Below are 20,457 nucleotides of genomic sequence, written 5' to 3' on the forward strand. Positions count from 1 at the left end.
TTTATTAGTACTGAAAAATTCTCTTCATTGGCAGTCGTTGAGTTATTGATTATTTGAGTTAAGGTAATTTTTATAAATTTACTCTATTGCTGGAATGCAGTTTTTTGTATGTAAAAAAAAATAATTTTAGGAGTTTCATTTTTCATAGAAAAGTAAGGAAAAAAAAGTTTTATGTATTAACGATAAAATCAATTACCATAAAATATATTTTAAATTTTGCTTTCTTTTTTATTTTTATTATATATAATTTCTTTATTTATTTTATACTAATATTTTTTTATTATGAATGTTTTTTTCTCAAAATAATAAAATATAAACAATTTTTGTATTATAAAATTATTATTTTTAATCTGAAAAATAAACTTTTTGTTAGTGACTAGCGGAAAAAATAATCTAAACCTATTGAAAATATTAATTAAATTTTTAAACTTTGAAAACAATTTTTTTTTATTTAGAAAATTAATGTATATAAAAAAGGAAAATCTGCTTTCTTTTTTTGTTTTAAAAAGTCTATAACTTGCCGTGTATCAATTCCACTGCTAATGATTTAACCAAATAAATGATAGAGATTAAAAAATATCGCGTTCTCTTTGCTTGACCGTTGGATGATTACGAACTCTGGCCAATTGGAATTGAGATTTTTTTTTAGCTGCAAAGGAGTTCCATGCATGTACTCTCCTTAAATCAGGACCGAATAAACAAAGCCTATTTAACTAATAATATTTTTTAATTTTATTTATCCTTAAAAACCCTAAATCAATGAGTTATAAACCAAATATGGGATTCCAATGAAAGTGACGCCGCCTTAATTTTATGGAGAAGTGATTCTGTTACTCATATTTCTGCCAAACAAGTTTTGTTTCCTTCATAGAAGAGAATTCCTATTTTCCAACAGCAACGGTTCAATCGATGAGTCGTAATGAAAAAATTGATCGAATTAAATTAATTTAAAATTTTAATTTAATTTAATTTTTAATTTTAAAATTTTTTATTAATTTAATTTAATTAAAATAAATTTTAATAAAAAAAATTAAAAAAATAAATTAAACTAATAAATAATAATAATATATTATTTTTAATAATATAAAGAAATTAAATTATATTAAAATTAAAATATTTTAATTAAATTTTAAAATTTTAAAATTAAAATCAATCAAACCAAACCAAATTGAATCAAATCGATTCGATTAATTTCTGATTAAAATCAATTCAATTTAATTTTTATAAATACTAAAATTTTAATTTTTAATTTTTAATTTATTTAGCTTCAGTTCAATTTTAAATGGATACTGCCGAATGCACCAGAAAGATATTGTATATGCCTGTGTTCGCCAGCACGGACCTTATTAATTTGCCTTGTGCCTACATTTCGAATCTCACATATAAACTAACTCCATCCCAAGTGGCAGTAACATTTGCTTGACTGCTTCCGGCCATTTTCCTGTTATTTTCTCTTTTTACAACTCACTTTGAACCCTGTTGTTGTGACATCATAAATACTGCAATCAAGTGAACAATAAATCATTTTGTCCTGAACAGATTCTGTTTTGCCTAGAATTACCATGCCTAATATAATTCCTCGCACCATATCCCACTGATCATTACAAAACCATTTCTGCTAGATCAAATAAGTGCAGCTAAACAAACAGCATTCATTTTAGATCCTTGTTCATACAACATGAATTGACGAGGTTTCCCACCTACATACTCATCAGTTTTCCACAGGATGCAAAAACTTTTAACAATTTCACCCTCCATTTGGGTATCATTTAAAATGAGGGTGGATCTGAAAGTGCTTCAAGAAAAAAGAGAAGAAAAAGAAAATCACTGAACATCAGAATATTTGAGCACTTCATTTCAAATCCTCATCTATTCAAATAGGCCCTAACCTAAATACATGGATCCAGTTTTGTGCCTGTCCAATAGCTCCATGTGAACTAGCAATTGGATTGCTTCAAACATCATTCCCAAACACCAAATCTCCATTAGGCTTTTCTCGCGTCAAGCAAGGTGCAAAATGCAAAAATTTGTCCCTTCCATAATAGACCCTCATTGACATCAGTCTACTTTGCACTCCAGCTGAAGGTGTGCGACCATGTTCGGACTCTTGCAAACACTTCCAAGAATTCATGTATAACATGGTTTTCATTAACTCCAGATTGTTATAAGATTGTAACATCCAAATAGTACATAGAGCATAAATTTTTATTCTTTTGCAACTTTCCAATTAAGTGTATGAATTCCCATATATGAAGTTCCAAGTGCCTACTAAGAGTAGGTTCATTGACATAAAAAGGTAATCTCATTGACACATCAAAACCTCAAAGTGATCCTGTAGATTATGCCACAACACAACAGCCTAAAATCTCCTAAGGGATAACAAACTAAGCATGAATGGACATCAAATCAATGAATGCGGAATGCCGCTCTCCTAGCAATTGCAGAATGGGCTTAGCTTCTGATGCAAAAAAATTTACAGAATGTTTGCAAGGTTACTACGACAACAACTTTAGCTGTATCTAATGGCCTGATATATAGAACCGGATATCTACTTATGAAGGTGCAGAAGCAGCTCTTGCCAGAGTGTGTTGCCAAGACATCTAGTGTGAAGACGTTTACCCTACTGTAGTTTGCACCAGAATACAGCTAAACAATTGCTAAAACAACCAGTAAGGGTGGTATTCGAGGATATGCAGTCACAATACAGAAAATCCATTACACCAAAACTGGATGCTGGTGCTAAGCTACAGGCAATTAGGCATTTTCCCTTGTGGGCATTGACAATAATCTCTGATTTGAGTTGAAACGATATATTTCCCATTCATATGAATATCCCCTTTTCTCTTTACACATAAATTCCCTTCCATCAACATGATAAAAGCCTCTATAACAGGTCCTTACTACCACCAAATTCAGGGCAAAAATAGCTTCAAAATTAACATGAAAAGATATCTAAAAAATTTACTTTTGTTGTCCATTCATCCAAAATGCGATCTTTGGCATACCCCACCCAATCATTTAGCAATGCAACACAGAATATCCAAAGAAAACAATTAAGCTAGAAAAGCAAATAATTCGAGTTTTCACATAAACCAAATAGGTAAATTTCCTTTATCCCAATAAAACCAAAAGTATTAAGATTCAGCAATTCCAGTAAACAAACAAGACTGAATTCAAGCCATACCCCATCCAGATACAGAAACATAAGATCATGGAATATCCAATCAGCACATAGCATGAAAAGATTACTCCAAGAAACTGTTATATTTGAAAACCCTAAGTTGAGGAAACAAAGGGGTTGGTTCTAAGATTGCTTACCCTCACATGATTGCAATCCAACCCACACCCACACTGCGGGCACACATAGAAATTATCAATTGGGAAACTCGCAGAAGCAATCCCAACGGAAAAATCGAGTTCATCTTGGTTTCTAACTACTTCCACAATATTCAACCACAAGAACAGCACCTTCACGCTTATACCACTCAGCTTGGTCAGCTTGTTTTGGCTTATGTAACCACTGATTGAGGATTTGTATTTCAGCTGATAGGAACCTTCCAGAGCAAAGCTGCACGAACCGTTCAAATAGGCATGGAATTGACCCGTGCTACTGTCAAGTTCGTAGCCTGTCACACCCTTAGGGAGGATACCAATTGGGAAGTTAAATCCGGCAAGGGCCTCATATACCGTCTGGGCATCGTCGGCGATGGCGGCGGGAGATGACGCAGCGAGAAATGATACGACGAGAAGGGTGGAAATGGCCGCGAGAGACATGGCTGTGGGTCTCGGTCCGAAGAGGAATGGGATTTACTTGTTTGTTTTCTGTCTACAGGGAAACACCGTGGATAATTTCCATCTCCTAGATAAAATTTTTGTCTTCTGGAAAAGTTGGGTTGGAATTGTTTGGCTACCACCGAAAATAGACTGCCTAAAGAGACAGAGGAAAAATCAGACACGCCTCTGGGGATGTGTAAAACGACCACGTTTCGAATTGAGTGTACATTACAAATACGAAGCCGTTTCTTCCTTTGATGTTATTGGGGAGTGTGTAGTCACGTGGTGCGTTAATAGAAACAGCACGTTGCCAAGGGCATTGGAGCATGAGATGAATATTGATGCTATTCTTAAAAGGCAGTTTGTGAGTAATGATTAGGTTACTGGAAGGGGACCTAGGTATTTCACCCACAATGAAGAAGCTACGATTTTGTCTATTGACTTTTGGAGTGGGTTCAAGTGGTCGGATATTTTTGATATCGATGCAATTTTAATAAAATAAATTTAAATAATAATAATAATTATTATGTTTGAAATGATTTAGATTTAAAAATTAATATCAATTATTCTATTCAAATTTTATGTATATTATTTAATTTATTTATATAAATAATTAATTTAACATAAAATATATCTTATATTAATATTTATAAATAATTTATTTTAGAATTAAAAATTAAGTATTAAAAATATTATTTTTTTAAATAAAATTTATTTTTATATAAACTATTTTATTAAAATATATAAAATTAAATCAGCTGGAACAGTAATGATCTATTTTAAAACAAGCTTATATAATTTAAGATAATCTTTATTTTTTTTTTTTTTTGAATCAAGAAAAACTTTATTTATCTTGTAGAATAATAATTCAAGAGACAATCAGGAATGTCAATCCAAATCTTGAATCTACCATGATGAATAGACTCTCTAGCTAATAAATGGGCGGCTCTATTTTCTGAACGCCGTACCCAACAAACATGAATGTTACCCTAAGACCGCATAATATCTTTGCAATCAGAAACAACTAATCCAAACTCTGAAAAGTCATCCAGAGGAGAGCGAATAGCCAAGGCTAAGGATTGGCTATCCGTAAAAATACAACCCGCCTGAAGAAAACAATCTCTAGCATAAGATAAACATTGACGCAAGGCCAAAACTTCAGCAATAACAGGTTGCCCACCCCCCTCATAGAAACCCGAAATTACAATGGAAAAGAAGCCTTCCAAGTCCTCAAATACTGCTGCAAAACCGAACAAATCAGCACTAGCAAAGACTGCACAATCAATGAATGCAATCCAATCAACTTCAAGAGTGGTAGCCTCAACCAATGGGAGCACACGAGGAACAGATGGGTGGGATAACGTCCTTGGTCGAGACACAAGTGAAGCCACATAATCATTAAAATAGGAACTAGCAGCATGATGAACCTCACTGGGTGACAAAACTTTATTGACCCACAATCTTTCATTCCTGGCATGCCATAACTTCCATGCATGTATAGCCATACGTGCAGTCCTTTCTCTGCCAAAAGTATTATAAATATGAATAAAGAAATCCATGAATATAGAAAAATCAACAGTAGTAGAAAAACCAGCAAGTCTCCATAACTCAACAGCCATTGGACAATGCAAAAAAACATGTGAAATAGATTCATCATGATCACAAAAAAGACATGCAGCAGGTACATGTATCCCACGCCTCAAAAGAATATCCCGAGTAGGAAGCACTCCACGACAAGTACGCCAAAGAAAATCCCGAACTTTGGGAGGAACATCAAGAGACCAAAGACGATTCCACCCATCATTATAACCCAGCACACCAGTCCTACCCGACAATTCTAAGGCACAAAAATAGGCAGATTTAACTGAGTACACACCCTTCTTATGCAAGTGCCAAATTAATTTATCCGGTTTTGGGAATAGAGGCAATGGAATAGTAAGAATAGCTCTCATATCAGCAACACTAAAAATATTCATTAGCTTCTCTACATCCCAACGCAGCTCACCTTCAACAAACAAATCACATACTCTCATGGCTTCAGGAACAAACATCGCCTCATCTAAAGGCATAAAACCAATATCCCGAGGAATCCAAGGGCAATTAACAACAAAAACCTGCTTACCATCACCAATTCGCCACCTTACCCCACGTTGCAACATTTGTTGAGAAGACAAAATACTCTTCCAAACAAAGCTATAGTTAGAACCTAACCGAGCTGACAAAAAATCCCCATTCGGAAAATATTTAGCTTTGAGCACTCTATGTAGAAGAGAATTGGTGTCAACCAACAAACGCCAACCTTGCTTTCCCAATAAGGCAGTATTAAAACTAGCCAAATCCCGAAAGCCCATCCCACCTTCCGATTTACGGCCGCACATTCGATCCCACGAGAGCCAATTCATCCCTCTCCCATCCTCACGACAACCACCCCACCAAAATTTATTCATCATGACCTGTAGCTGTCGGCAAGTGGAAACAGGTAATAAAAAAACATTCATGCAATATGTTGGAATTGCCTGTAATACAGATTTAATTAATACTTCTCTGCCTACACGAGAAAGAAAATGATTACTCCAACTACTAATACGTTTCCAAATGTGATCCCTCAAGAAAGAGAAAATTTGCTTTTTACTACGGCCAATAAGAGATGGTAACCCCAAATAATTACCGCTACCCAAAGGAAGATGAACATCAAGTATACCAGAGATGGTCAACCGGTTTTCCTCAGACACACACGGACTAAACATGATACCAGATTTATCAAAATTTACAGCCTGACCTGAAGCCTTCTCATAAACACCAAGAATTTGCTTAATCCGTATAGCTTCCTCCACTGTACCATCAAAAAATAGTAAGGAATCATCTGCAAAGAAAAGGTGAGAAACCCGGGGGCAACCAACTTTCGCGCAACACCCATGCAAAAGGCCCCTATTTTCACTATCCTGAATCAACAAAGACAGTCCTTCAGCAACAATTAAGAATAAATAGGGAGAAATGGGATCCCCCTGCCGGAGACCCCGACTTGGAACCACAGGACCAATCTCTGCTCCGTTAACAGCAAGGTAGTAGCTCATGTTTGAAAAACACATACGCATCCATCCAACCCAAGTATCAGAAAAGCCCAATGCAGATAACATCGCAAACAAATATGACCATTCAACTCTATCATAGGCCTTAGCAATATCAATTTTCAGAGCACACGACCCCACACTACCTCTATTTTGTAATTTCAAACCATGCATGGTCTCAAAAGCAACAATAAAATTATCCGTAATTAGTCTCCCAGGAATGAAAGCAGACTGATTTGGTGAAATAATTTTATGCAGGACCCTTTTCAATCTATTGGCTAAGGCCTTAGACAAGATCTTATAAATCACATTACAGAGAGCAATAGGCCTAAAATCCTTCACATCAACAGGATTCACACATTTCGGAATAAGAACAATTAAAGCACTGGAGATTTCAGAAGGGATAGTACCTTTTGCAAGCCACAACCGACAAATATTGCAAACATCCACCCCAATAATTGGCCAATATTTCTGGAAAAAAGCCGGATTAAGACCATCCAACCCAGGAGCTTTATTCGGGTCCATTTGAAAGAGCGCTGAACGAAATTCTTCATCTGTAAAATCTGCCAATAACTCAACATTATCTTCGGCCCCAATTCTAGGCTGAACCAGAGGGAGAAGCTCCGCAAAATCAGTAGGCGAATTGGAAAATAAACCCGAAAAATATTGCAAAAATGCATCCTGAATAGTACCCACATCTGAAGATAATGAACCATCCGATGTCACAATTTGCTGAATCCGATTACATCTGCGCCGAGCTTTGATACTATTATGGAAATATTTTGAGTTCCTATCCCCATGTCGAAACCAGAACTTTTTTGCTTGTTGGCGTAGTCTAATATCCTCCTCTGCCAAAATTTGATTCCAAACATCCTTCAGTTGCCGCACTTCCCTTGTATCAAACGATTCAGAACACTCCCCCAATCTCTTCTTAATTCGTTCTTTTTGAAGCCAACGCATGCGGTTTCTATTCTTCCCCCAATACTGAACACGCTTCACAAGCTGGTCTTTACGTTGAATAAAATCCAACCCCAAACCTTGCTGCCAAGACGTCAAAACCACTTCCCCTAACTCATCATCCTTAAGCCATGAATTGTCAAAACGAAAATGTCGATTATCCTCCCTAACTTGAGTTCCAACAGTTTCAATCAATAAAGGAGTATGATCAGAAACTGGAGCAACTAAATTAGACGAAATCGCATCAGGAAAACGAGCATCCCAGGTTGTATTAGAACAAGCACGATCCAACCTCTCCTTCGAACACTGATCAGTACCCTCTCTATATGTATAAGACAAAAAAGACCCCACAGCCTGAATATCATTTAAATTGGCATTAGCAAGAGCATTACGAAACCCATTAATTAAAGAAATACAACGAAGAGGACCACCAACTTTTTCCAACGGATCAGCAATATCATTATAGTCACCACTACATAACCAAGGAAGCTGACTCCTATCCGCCAAATCCCTCAACAAATTCCACGAAGTTCGGCGACGACCCGACTCAGGGCAACCATAGAACCCAGTAAACCTCCAACAATCAGAACCTTCTCCAATTGTAGAATCAATAAAATTAGAGCAATAACCTGTAATGGCTAGCTTGACCTCATCTTTCCACATAAGACAGAGACCACCCCCAATACCAACACAATCAACGGAAAAACAATGAGAAAAACGTAATAAAGACTTTATTTGTTCCATCCTTACACCATTAGCTTTTGTTTCCATAAGAAAAAGAATAGATGGTTTATAATACTGTACAATATCCACCATAGCATTTACTGCCTGAGGATTGCCCACACCTCGGCAGTTCCAGCAAATTATCCTCATTGTTGACGGGCGACCCGCTCAATGGGTTCGGCCGATAGAGAAGAAGAGCCTGACCTTGAATCCATAGTATCAGAAACAATGCCAGTAGAAACAACCCGTTGACGCTTCTTACCATCATCAGGCTTGTATAAAGGATCATTCTCTCCTGCATCCTGCTTATCCCCATTACAATCAGTCTCCATAGAACCAGCACTAAAATCATTTTCACCATCCGTAGCAAGCGCTCCCAAAAAAGAATTAAGGAAAACCTGTGAAGGCAACTGGTTCTGGAAAGAAGAGTTCCCACCAGAAGCAGGAGTCTGTGAGTGTAAACTCAAATTTTCAAACCGCAGCCAAGAGCTAGTTGGACGTTGGTACCTACGCTGAACAGCTTTTAACTCAGGACCCCAGTGAGGCGTCAAAGACTCCTTCTTATGATGTAGCAAAAGGTCACAAAAAGAATCTGTATGGCCCAACCGTCCACACAGAAAACAAAAAACCTGAAAGTGTTCATATGCAAAACGGGCAAAGAAAGAGGTACCATCAGGGGCAACTAGTCGACGACGCCTTTTCAGAGGATTTCGCACATCCATCCTGACACGAACCCTAACATAAGATTCCGATACAACAGTAGAAACCCTGGTCAAATCATGGTCCAGGTAATCCCCAATAAAATTAGCCAAGGAACGTGCTACTGATTCAGAAAAAAATCCCGCTTTGAGGTCATGAATCTGAACCCATTCCCTAACGTAAATTAACGGAACCAATAATGGAACCTCCCCAGGTTGAAGAGGGTGTAAAATCAAGAGATGGTTATTGAAAAGCCAAGGAGTGCCATTCCAAACACGTTCAAAATCAACAGGGGTATAGAACCGAAACAAAAATCTTTTAGCACCAAGATCAGTAATACTAACTCCCCCAAGAGGATGCCAAAGCTCAGCAAGAACGTCCCGCATTGAATTAAAATTGATCCTACTATATGTCAAAAACATACCCACAAAGCACAGATCATAGGAAAAAGAGGAAGTATCCACCAAGGGTACAACCTCCAGGGCTTGATCCTCCTCATCAGATAAGGAAAGATGCTGTAAATTATCCGCCATGGGAGAAGAAAAATGCAGAAACCCTAGGAAAACCCTAGACTTTGAACGAAAAACGTGAAGTACAAGGCTTACGAAAAAAGAGCTTTTTGCAACCTGCTTAATTATTGGACAATGTAATCTTTATTTCTTCTTTTTTAAAAAAATTAAAATATAAGATAATCTTTAATTAGATTTAAAATGAATTCAAATATTAATAATATTAATTGAATTTAAATTTAGATAATATACTTTTTATAGATACCCTATCAATTTAGGGTTTAAACCCAATGCCTAATGAGGCGTGATTTGCCTTTTTCATATTCCAATTACCATAATTTTTTTAAGCATTTGATAATAAATTATTATTAATTTGAATTTAAATGTGAAAAAATATATTTTATATAAATATTATATTTTTTAAAATAATATTATTAATATAAATATATTTGTATAGATTATTAATTAAAGTATATAAAATTAAACTGATTCTCATATTATTAAAATATAATAATTAAACCTAAGATGAATTCAAGCATTAGAAATAATAATTATATTCGAGTTTAGATATAGTAATTTTTACCAGTACTCTATATATTGTCATCTTTAATTAGGGAGATGAGATTTTAGATATACTAATTTCAATTAATGTACATCACATCTTTAATTAGGGTTCCTACTCATATATTTCCCTAAACAACTTTTCATAAATAAATAAATAAATAAAAACTATTTCATATATACATATATTAAATTTTCATTTTAATCTATATAATTCCAGCCACTTCTTTTTCTTTTCATTCAAAATTTTCACCTTAGTCCAAAGAATTTAAATATTCTTAATCTAGTCCAAATTATAATTTTAATATATAAATTTTAAGTCTAACTAATTCCATAATTTTCATAATTATATTATATCTAAAATTTCAAATTTAACATAAAAAAATAATAAAATTTCATTTTAATCCTTAACTTTACTTTTGACCAAATTTCCTATTGATACCAAAAATTTCATTTTTATTATTTTCTTCATTTATTTTAAATTTAAATATTTAATATATTTCAAGTATTATTTACTTGATTCAATTTCTCCAATATAATAAATTTTAAATTAAATATAATTAATTAACTGCAAATTATTTGAGAAAAATTTAACACAAACCGTAATTTTTTAAAAATCTTCTTAATTTCTTTCTTTTTTTTTCTTTTTCTCACTTCCCCTTTTCTTTTCCCTTTGAATTTCCTACTCCTCCTTCAAAATGTTCTCCTCTTCTCGATTCTCATTTTCTTTCCGCATAAATTTTTAACTTCTTCAAAATGTTGTTCAACACATTTAAAATAATAAATCAAAATAAACTTAAATTTCTCAGTAAAAATACTTTAAAAAATTTCTTTAAATTTTTTACTCCTTCAAAATGTTGTTAATCATATTTAAAATAATAAATTAAAATAAACTCAAATTTCTCCGTAAAAATACTTTAAAAAATTTCTTTAAACTTTTTACTCATTCAAAATATTGTTAAACACATTTAAAATAATAAATAAAAAAAATTTTAAATTTCTCTGTGAAAATACTTTTAAAAAATTCATTTAAATTTTTTACTCCTTCAAAATGTTGTTCAACACATTTAAAATACTAAAGCAAAATAAACTCAAATTTATCTGTGAAAATATTTTAAAAAAAATTCTTTAAATTTTTTACTCTTTTTGTTCAACACATTTAAAATAATAAATAAAAATAAACTCAAATTTCTCCTTGAAAATACTTTAAAAAATTTCTTTAAATTTTTTACTCATTCAAAATATTATTCAACACATTTAAAATAATAAATAAAAATAAACTCAAATTTCTTCCTGAAAATACTTTAAAAAAAAAATTAAATTTTTTACTCATTCAAAATATTATTCAACACATTTAAAATAATAAATAAAAAAAAAACTCAAATTTCTCCACGAAAATACTTTTAAAAAATTCCTTTAAATTTTTTACTCATTCAAAATATTGTTCAACACATTTAAAATAATAAATCAAAATAAACTCAAATTTCTCCGTAAAAATACTTTTTAAAAATTTCTTTAAATTTTTTACTCATTCCAAATGTTATTCAACACATTTAAAATAATAAATTAAAATAAACTCAAATTTTTCTGTGAAAATACTTTTAAAAATAATGAGAAAAATATATAATTCAATTTATCTTAAAAATCCAACAATATGAACATTATTCACACACTTTTAAACTTGAAATTTTTCTTAATTCTTCCTCCTACTTTAAATATTTAATTAGGGATGGGAGTTGAGTGAGATAGGGTAGCAATTTATATGAAAAATTGAAAATAATAATTTAGGTAAAATGGGAGATGGATGAACAGAACCTCTTTTTGGGAAAGAAGATAGTTTCTTCTATTTTCTTTTTATATATTTATTTATTTATAAAATTCATTTAATTAAATAGTTAGTATTGAGCATGTGTTCTTAATTTTTATTTTACACTTTAAGTCAAACATTAACTCATTTAAATAGTTGCCTTTTATCTTTATTTATATACTCAAGTTTATCCTTATTAATTTTGACTAAAATCAAATCATGGTATCTTTTTATTTAATTTTAAAATTTTCTAATAATATTAAATAAATATATAATTTTTTTTTATTTTTTTATTATTTTAATAAATTTATTTTAATTTTAAATTAAGTATTTGATAATTATTTAAATAGTATTATTCACTTTCCGAGATTAATACTATTCACGGCTTAATTTTGAAAATGTTATAATTACTGTATATAATATATTATAATATATTAATTTAATAAATATTAAAATTTAATATTGTATTATTGTAATAAATTATTATCAATTATTTTCAGAAAACTCATAAAAAATAAAATATTAATAAATTTAATTTATTCGATAATATTAAATTTACTTAAAAAAATTATTTATTGATTTCTATTGTAAAATTAAAATAAAGCTGCCAATAAAATGTCAAAGAAAATTATTTATAAATCTCACTAAAAAAATAAAATATAATATAATAATAATAATAATTAAAATATTAAGCATTATAATATTATTAAAATACTAAATATTAAATAAAATATTTATTTATAAATACAATAATTGAATATCTACGAAAAAAGTTACTAAATAATATATACTAATTTATCAACTAAGTTGAACGTTGTAAATCATGAGATTTGCGTAATTTTTGTTATTTTTTAAGTCTTTAAATACTTTACAAAACCTTAAAATTTCTTTTTATTAATCTATTTCAATCATAATTAACTTAAATTTTGAGAAAAGAAAAAAAAAACAATGAGCAGACAAAAACAAGAATCATGGGAGAAAATAAAGAAATTTTATAATTTTTTATAAGAGTAGATAATAAGTTTTATTACAATTAAACTATAATTTATTGGTTAAGTTAAATTTAATTTATTATTTAAAACTTTTTAAATTTAATCTATAAAATCACATTTTTAAAAAGTAATTATTTAAATTTTTAAATACATTTGTGATTTATAAAAAATATTTATTTAAACAATAATTATTATTTATAACGCTGTTATCATTAGGGTGAACACTGTTCGGTTTGAACCGAAATAACTAACCGAATCGATTTAATTTAATAATTTGATTTGGTTTTAAAATAAAATCGATTCGATTCGGTTTTAATTTTTAAAAATTTCGGGTTGATCGGTTTGGTTTGGTTTTGGAGTCAAAATAGTTCGGTCGAACCGAACCGACCGAATTTAATCTTAAACGCAGCGTTTTATTATAGAGTTATATCAATTCAGTTCACTTCCCATCCCACGTCCTTCTTCACGCGGCGCATACGATACCTTCATCTCTCTCAGACCAAATCCCTAATCTCCATCCTTCGCGTCTTCATCTCTCTTCGGTCCCGCAGCCACAGCGAGCCACCCCAATTGCCAGTCCTACAGCCACCCACCGGCCACCCACGCTGTCACCGACTCGCCAAAGCCAGTCTCTTATCTCCATCATTTGCCGCTTCAGTCCCGCAGCCACGGCCACCCACCCACCCAATCGAGCCCACAGCCACCCACCTTGCCACCCACTCGCCAAAGTCAGAGTCTCTTCTCTCCATCCTTCGCGTGTCTCTCTCATGTGGGAGTCTGAGAGTGAATCTGTTGTTGGTCAAGATTATGGTACTGGAGTTCTTAGCTCAAGCAAGCATGGCGTCAAGACCGATCGGTTTGAGCTCAAGGGCCAGTCATGGTGTGTTTGCTAAATGAAATTAAAAGTTCTGTTCTTTTTCAAGTTTTGGTTTGTTTTTGCTAATAGTTTAGCTTCTAATCATTCTTCTGCAGGTATGTTGCAACTGATATTCCAAGTGATCTTTTAGTTCAGATTGGAGTTGTATATTTCCACTTGCATAAGGTAGTCATTTTACTTCTCTGAAGCTCCAAATTCAAACTTCAATGGCAGAAAAATTAGTTCTTGATTTATATTGACTACCCATTTTCTCCATTTCTGTTATTGCACAAGTATCCTCTGCATTCTCGGTGTGGAAAAATGAACAGATTAATATATGAATCACGCGACCCAGACCTGAGTAAAATAGCATTGGATGATCTTCCAGGAGGAGCTGAAGGATTTGAGCTTGTAGCAAAGTTCTGCTATGGAATTGCTGTTGATCTAACAGCAACCAATATCTCTGGCCTTAGATGTGCAGCAGAGTATCTAGAAATGACAGAGGACTTAGAAGAAGGTAATCTCATATTCAAAACTGAAGCTTTTCTTAGTTATGTGGTGTTATCATCATGGAGGGATTCTATATTAGTGTTGAAAAGCTGTGAGAAGCTCTAACCATGGGCGGAGAATCTCCAAATTGTAAGAAGATGCAGTGAATCCATTGCCTGGAAAGCTTGTGCAAATCCGAGAGGGATCAGATGGGCATACACTGGAAAACCACCTATGATTGATTCGAGCCCTTAGAATTGATGGTTTGAGGGATCAGATGGGCATACAAATCCGAGAGGGATCAGATGGGCATCCAAATTAATCAAGCCCAAGTAGAAATCAGTTGGTTCCTCCTGATTGGTGGTTTGAGGATGTTTCAATCCTTAGAATTGATCACTTTGTTAGAGTTATTACAGCAATTAAGCTGGTGAAGTTCAGTACCAACGCATTGATTAAGTATATTAGGTTATAAGTTGTTGATTAATTTGAATTTTATGATTAATTAAATATATTAGATTTAAATCAATTCTTATTAGGCTCAAATTATAATATAATTCAATGAAATTAGAAAAAAAAGCTCAAAAACCGATTTCAAACCGAACCAGTCCGGTTCGGTTCGATTCGGTTTTCTATTTTATTTGGTTCGGTTCGGTTTACATTTTAAACAATTCGATTAAATCGGTTTTAGTCGATTCGATTCGATACCAAACCGAACCGACCGATGCACACCCCTGATTATCATCTATCATTTAAAAAAAAAAAAAATACTCCTATGATAATTATCATTTAAATTTTTAAAAAATATTTATCATTCAAAAACATAATTACCCTTCATTATTTAAAAATATCAGTATTATCCAAATTCATAATAGTTTTTTTTTTACATATTTTTTCATTTAATTATTTTTGGTGTCTTTGGTTAAAAAGAATTATTTATTTAAACAAAATTTGAATTTAAAATATAAATTCCTTAAAAAAATAAAAATGAGTGCAAATGCTATATAAATATATGAATCTTTATATTTATATAATATATATAAATAGTTTCTATAAATATACATAGATTTAGAATATTTATATTTATATTTAGTTTTATTAATTTTATAAATTTAAATATTTAATAAAATATAATTTTAATTCATTGATTTGATAAGTTAATCCCATTGTTGGTATAAATTCAATCATCCAGTTTGGGTCGCAGACCTTCATGATGGTTATGTTAGCCTTTCCTTCATATGCAATGATATTTACACCTTTTTTTTTCAATTAAAAAAAATGTCAAAGTGAAATATAATTCTGAATTTATGTATTTTTGTTAACATGTTTTAATATTTTTTTTAAAAAAAATATTAATAGAAAATTTTAATTTTATCATTTATTTATACTAAATCGAAAAGTTTTTTTTTTTTACAATTTCCCTGACTATCTTAATTTTTTTCCATTTTAACTATTCTACCACTGTTGTAGTGATAAATTAAAAAAAAAAGAATTATTCAATTTGTGTTTAATCAAATTTAAAAATATTTTATAATATAATTGAATATTTATATATAAAATCTTTAAACAATATAAGAGTAAATGGAGGGCTAATAGTTAATAATTAGAATTTTTTTGTATTTACTGATACACAATTTTAAAAAATTATTTTCATGCAAAAGACCACATTTTAAATGCCGTTAAAAAATAATTTTAAAAAGCTATTCTATTATTTCGGTCTTTTCATAATTAAGTTCGGTTTAAAAGTATTTTTTTTAAATATAAGATTTTTGTAAAGAAATATTTTTCCAATCAAAACAAATTGTTAGAAGAGAAAAAAAAAAAAAAAACACAATTTTGCTTAGTATAATATTCTCAAAGTTTGCAAAACAAAGAAAATTAGCAAAGCGATCGATTACAAATTTTTATTTGTGCTTACAAATACCTAATGCAAACACAATTTATCAACAATCACAAGATGCAGAACATAGATTACCTAATCAAGAAGAATACACAACCCGATCCATATCGATCTTTCTGAAATTCCCATCGTCACAATCAAATCCACATCCACAAGTGGGGCACTCGTAGAAATTACTCACCGGAAAATTCGCAGAAGCGATCCCCACCGAGAATTCAAGCTCATCGTTATCGCGGATCACTTCTGTGATACTCAGCCAGAGAAACAGGACCTTAACTTGGATACCGCTCAAGCTAGAAAGCTCGTCTTTCTTTATCACACCCGTGATAGTAGATTTGTACTTAAGCTCATAAGAATCAATTGTGAATGTGCAAGTTGCGTTGAGATAAACCGAGAACTTACCTGTTGAGCTGTCTAATTCATAGCTTGTTACTCCTTTTGGAAGGAGGCCAATCGGGAAATCGTATTCTTGGAGAACTTCGTAGGCTGTTAAATTGGTGGTTCCGGACACCGAATGGATTGACGATGAGAGAATAAAGAGGAGAATTGCGCAGAGGAAGGCCATAGAGGAGATGGGTTTTGATGGGGAGTGGAAACCCATGTGCTTTCTTCGTTCTCGATTCTTATGTAGAGCAGATGGAGTTTTGACTGTTAGTTGTAGACTAGCAAATGCAAGAGCAAAGGATGTGGAAATTGAAGCATTTCACGTGCAAAGTTGGTGGAATTGGGACACATTGGAATATGCCATCCATTTTCTAGGGTTTAATTTCACATAATTAAGCAAATGGGTATAAAATAATTTCCAGAAATTTCTTTCAATTGATTTTTTTTTTTCACTTTTGCAAATTCTAAAATTCTCACCTTTCGAATCGGATCCAATTTATCTACTCCCTGTATCTAGCGTCAAAACAGAGCAGAAAATGACAAAATGAAGTACCTTCATATCAACCATTCAATTATTTAAATTTTGGTTGTAGCAATTGAAGCTAGAAATTCATTTCATCTAACGGAGAACGCTATACAGCGGCTGCATATAATTCCTAAAAGCTCAGCTCGCAAATCCGAGCTCTTTCTAATCAGAAACACAAATCTCATCTCATTAACTAAGAAGAAGAAACAAGACCATGCTTCAACTTGTTACAATCAAACCCACATCCACACTGTGGACACTCCTCAAAGTTGTCAATTGAAAAGCTGGCTGAAGCAATCCCAACAGAGAAATAAAGGTCATCGCCATCCCTGGTCACTTCCACGATATTTAGCCAGAAAAAAAGAACGTGAACTCTAACACCCTTCAATTTACTGAGCCTGCCTTTGGAGATCACACCCGTAATCGTTGGCTTGTACTCCAGAGTGTATGATTCGATATCATATTTACAAGTTCCATTCAAATAGGCTGAGAACTCACCTGTTTCTCTGTTTAGCTCGTACCCAGTTACTCCTACTGGGAGAATACCGATTGGGAAATCGTAATTTGCAAGAACTTCATATGCTGATAGCTTGCCATCATCATCATCATCAGCATCAACACCACCGGAGGCAAAAGGGGTTGTAGAAGAAATCATAAGAAGTAAAGAAATTACCCATAAAAGAGCTATTGAAGGTAAAGATTTTGGAAGCGGAAGCAAACCCATGTCAAAGTGAGTGGATGGAATTGATCAAAGTAAGCGACTATTGGGTCCATATAAAGACAGAGAAGAGCAGTGCTGTTTGGTTCAGTAAAGGTGCGTGGTCCATGAATCTGACTACCAGAGACATACGTTTAAACATAATGCTCCGTTCACAACTACCAAGTCAAGAGCCAATTAAATTAGTTTTTAAGAGGCCTATTAATGAGCCAACTGATAAGGGACAATGCTTGTCTCGACTCGCTGTAAGATTTTCCAAAACAACAGTTGTGTAAACCTCATACAATCTCTTTGAATCATTTTCTATTCCAGAGAGGAAGCGACAGAAACAGAGAAGAGCGTCTACTGATTTTGGTTCCCCTACCCATCAGGTACTCGGTTTTACTGTTTTTGGTTGAGTGTTTTTCTTTTGGTTTTGTGATTGTTGGGGTTCTTTGGTGTGAAATTTTGGTGAGGAATGGAGTTCTCTGATTGCATGGTATTGGATCTCATCTCTGACCGATTGAAATTAAAAGCGTTGCGGGATTGATTGAGTCCTGGTACCAGAGGGTAACCATTGCATCGTTTTATTGCCTCTATTTTCAGTTGGGTGGTTGTGCACTTGTGCTCGGTGAAATTTAGATGGAGTTTCTTTATGCTTTCTCTCTATGTACTACCTTCCCTGACTTTGCTATTTGTTGTGTTTATTGCGCTTGGCTTTCTGAATATTGGGCTCCCTATGTTGTTGCTTTGCTGTTCAGATTCTTTATTTTCGACATGCACGAAGCGGTTTATGGTTCATTATCTTCCTTGTCCTTTGTTCGGTGACATCGGCGATGGAGGAGTGGAGGGGCAGTTTTTGGAAGGTGGTGTTGTGGTTTTTGGGCTGAGCTGGGTGGATTAGTCTTGGTTTAGCTTAGGTTTTGAATTATGAACCTTGTAATCAGCTGAATTTTGGATTTTTAAATCCAATACCGTATAATTAAAAAAGAAAAAAGCACAGTTGTGCGTGCTGATGTTATTAAATATATAAACACCTGATGTTATTAAACACCTGATGCGAATTTCCCTACTCTAATATCTCTACTTCTGATAGAACTTTTCCAACTAAAAGGGAGTTCTATTTTATTAAAGATTAAAAAATTTGCTTCACAATTATTGTTTTCACCTGCCTCCAGATATTAGACCCCTGATTAGTCCTGTATCTCACCTAGTGCTTTCCAGTTGAAAACTTAACAAGTTCTGTGAAGATGAGAGGAAAATTCACCTGTTCCTTGCTTTAACTCGTAGTCTGTCACTTCCTCTGGAAGCAAGCCTCTCGGGAAGCCCTATTTTCAAGAACTTGATATGCTGATGGATCTCTCAGTGCAAAAGTGTCTGTAAAACTAATCAGAAGTAAGAGAATTACCAGTAAAATGCCTTCGATGATCTACAGCTGAATGCTCTTGTATTGTCATTTTCCTTATGCAAATGCATGTGTACATACATGTGGTGGTGATATTTATCTCTATCGATCCACTCAATGCTGGAGATGCTTCAAATTTTACTAAAACAAGTCTGTCAAGACACAAGTGTGAGCTGAGAAGAAAGATGTGTATTGAACAATCCAGAAGAAGAGTACAGCTTATATAGGTTAAATTACAAGTGGGTCCAAGCTCATGCCAACATCCCATATAACCCAGTCCACATAATACATCATACTCTACTTTAAGAGGTTAAAATAAATAAATAAGAAGTTATTTGCATCATCATAATTCTAAGCACATTAAATTAATTTAACATAATTTCAAAATCCAATTTCTCATCTCTCTTTGTTTCTAAATTACCATATATATCATCCTACAAAAATTTAAAAGAAAAAATGAAAATGTTCATCACCTCAGAATCTGTAATAACTAATCTTAAAACTTCTCATCACATAAATTAAAATCCTAAATTCAATACTCAATGGCTTGCATCAAATCTTCCCCTTTTCTTTTAAAGTGTCTTTGTCGGATTAAAAAAAGAACAAGCATCGAACGGGCTGATACTTTTATTTTCATATTTCAAGAGTGCATATCCTTAACTTCTTTACATAACCTTATGGCTTGAGTGCATATCCTTAACTTCTTTACATAACCTTATGCCTTAGATGCTTACAATAATAGTTTCCATCAAATACATGATAAGTTTCTACCCAAGATACGACATCATATAGTCCTTTGATCCGCGATAACCCACTAAATTTTAAAAATATTTACTAATTATAATTTTCAAATTTAATTAAAAAGTCATTTATTATTTTAATATGGAATTAATTAATCATTTTATTAGTACTTCTGTTAATAAAAACACTTAATAATTTATAATAATAAAATTTGAATAACCATAGAATAATTTATTTGAAATGTCAGAGATTAAATTGTTAAAAGAACAGTTATAGCATTTACCCATACATAACAGATGAAAAGAAAACTTTAAAAAAAAAAAAAGAGAAAAGAAAAATTGCAACATCCTATAGTAAAGGCATGCTAGTTCA

General features: G+C 32.5%; 5 protein-coding genes across 5 annotated transcripts; 1 reads left to right on the forward strand and 4 right to left on the reverse strand.

The window, feature by feature from the left end:
• Positions 1-3,088: 3,088 nt before the first annotated feature.
• On the reverse strand, positions 3,089-3,918 carry LOC110616248 (uncharacterized protein At5g01610). Its single transcript, XM_021758611.2, has one exon. It carries the CDS (start codon positions 3,772-3,774, stop codon positions 3,277-3,279), a length of 498 nt encoding a protein of 165 aa, XP_021614303.1. The 5' UTR covers positions 3,775-3,918; the 3' UTR covers positions 3,089-3,276.
• A 4,750-nt stretch (positions 3,919-8,668) lies between these two features.
• Positions 8,669-9,754, reverse strand: LOC110610742. The gene has a single exon (XM_021750803.1). The coding sequence runs from the start codon at positions 9,752-9,754 to the stop codon at positions 8,669-8,671; it is 1,086 nt and encodes a 361-aa protein (XP_021606495.1).
• Positions 9,755-13,427: 3,673 nt separating this feature from the next.
• Positions 13,428-14,686, forward strand: LOC122721824 (root phototropism protein 3-like). The gene is made up of 3 exons (XM_043950798.1): positions 13,428-13,970; positions 14,063-14,132; positions 14,241-14,686. Exons 1-3 carry the CDS (start codon positions 13,858-13,860, stop codon positions 14,559-14,561), a joined length of 504 nt encoding a protein of 167 aa, XP_043806733.1. The 5' UTR covers positions 13,428-13,857; the 3' UTR covers positions 14,562-14,686.
• Positions 14,687-16,292: 1,606 nt separating this feature from the next.
• On the reverse strand, positions 16,293-17,128 carry LOC110612746 (uncharacterized protein At5g01610). The gene has a single exon (XM_021753529.2). The coding sequence runs from the start codon at positions 16,931-16,933 to the stop codon at positions 16,412-16,414; it is 522 nt and encodes a 173-aa protein (XP_021609221.1). The 5' UTR covers positions 16,934-17,128; the 3' UTR covers positions 16,293-16,411.
• On the reverse strand, positions 16,293-20,190 carry LOC110612737. The gene has a single exon (XM_021753518.2). The coding sequence runs from the start codon at positions 17,964-17,966 to the stop codon at positions 17,436-17,438; it is 531 nt and encodes a 176-aa protein (XP_021609210.1). The 5' UTR covers positions 17,967-20,190; the 3' UTR covers positions 16,293-17,435.
• Positions 20,191-20,457: the final 267 nt, after the last annotated feature.

Source organism: Manihot esculenta, chromosome 1 (genome assembly GCF_001659605.2).
Source record: "Manihot esculenta cultivar AM560-2 chromosome 1, M.esculenta_v8, whole genome shotgun sequence".
Taxonomy (NCBI): Eukaryota; Viridiplantae; Streptophyta; class Magnoliopsida; order Malpighiales; family Euphorbiaceae; genus Manihot; species Manihot esculenta.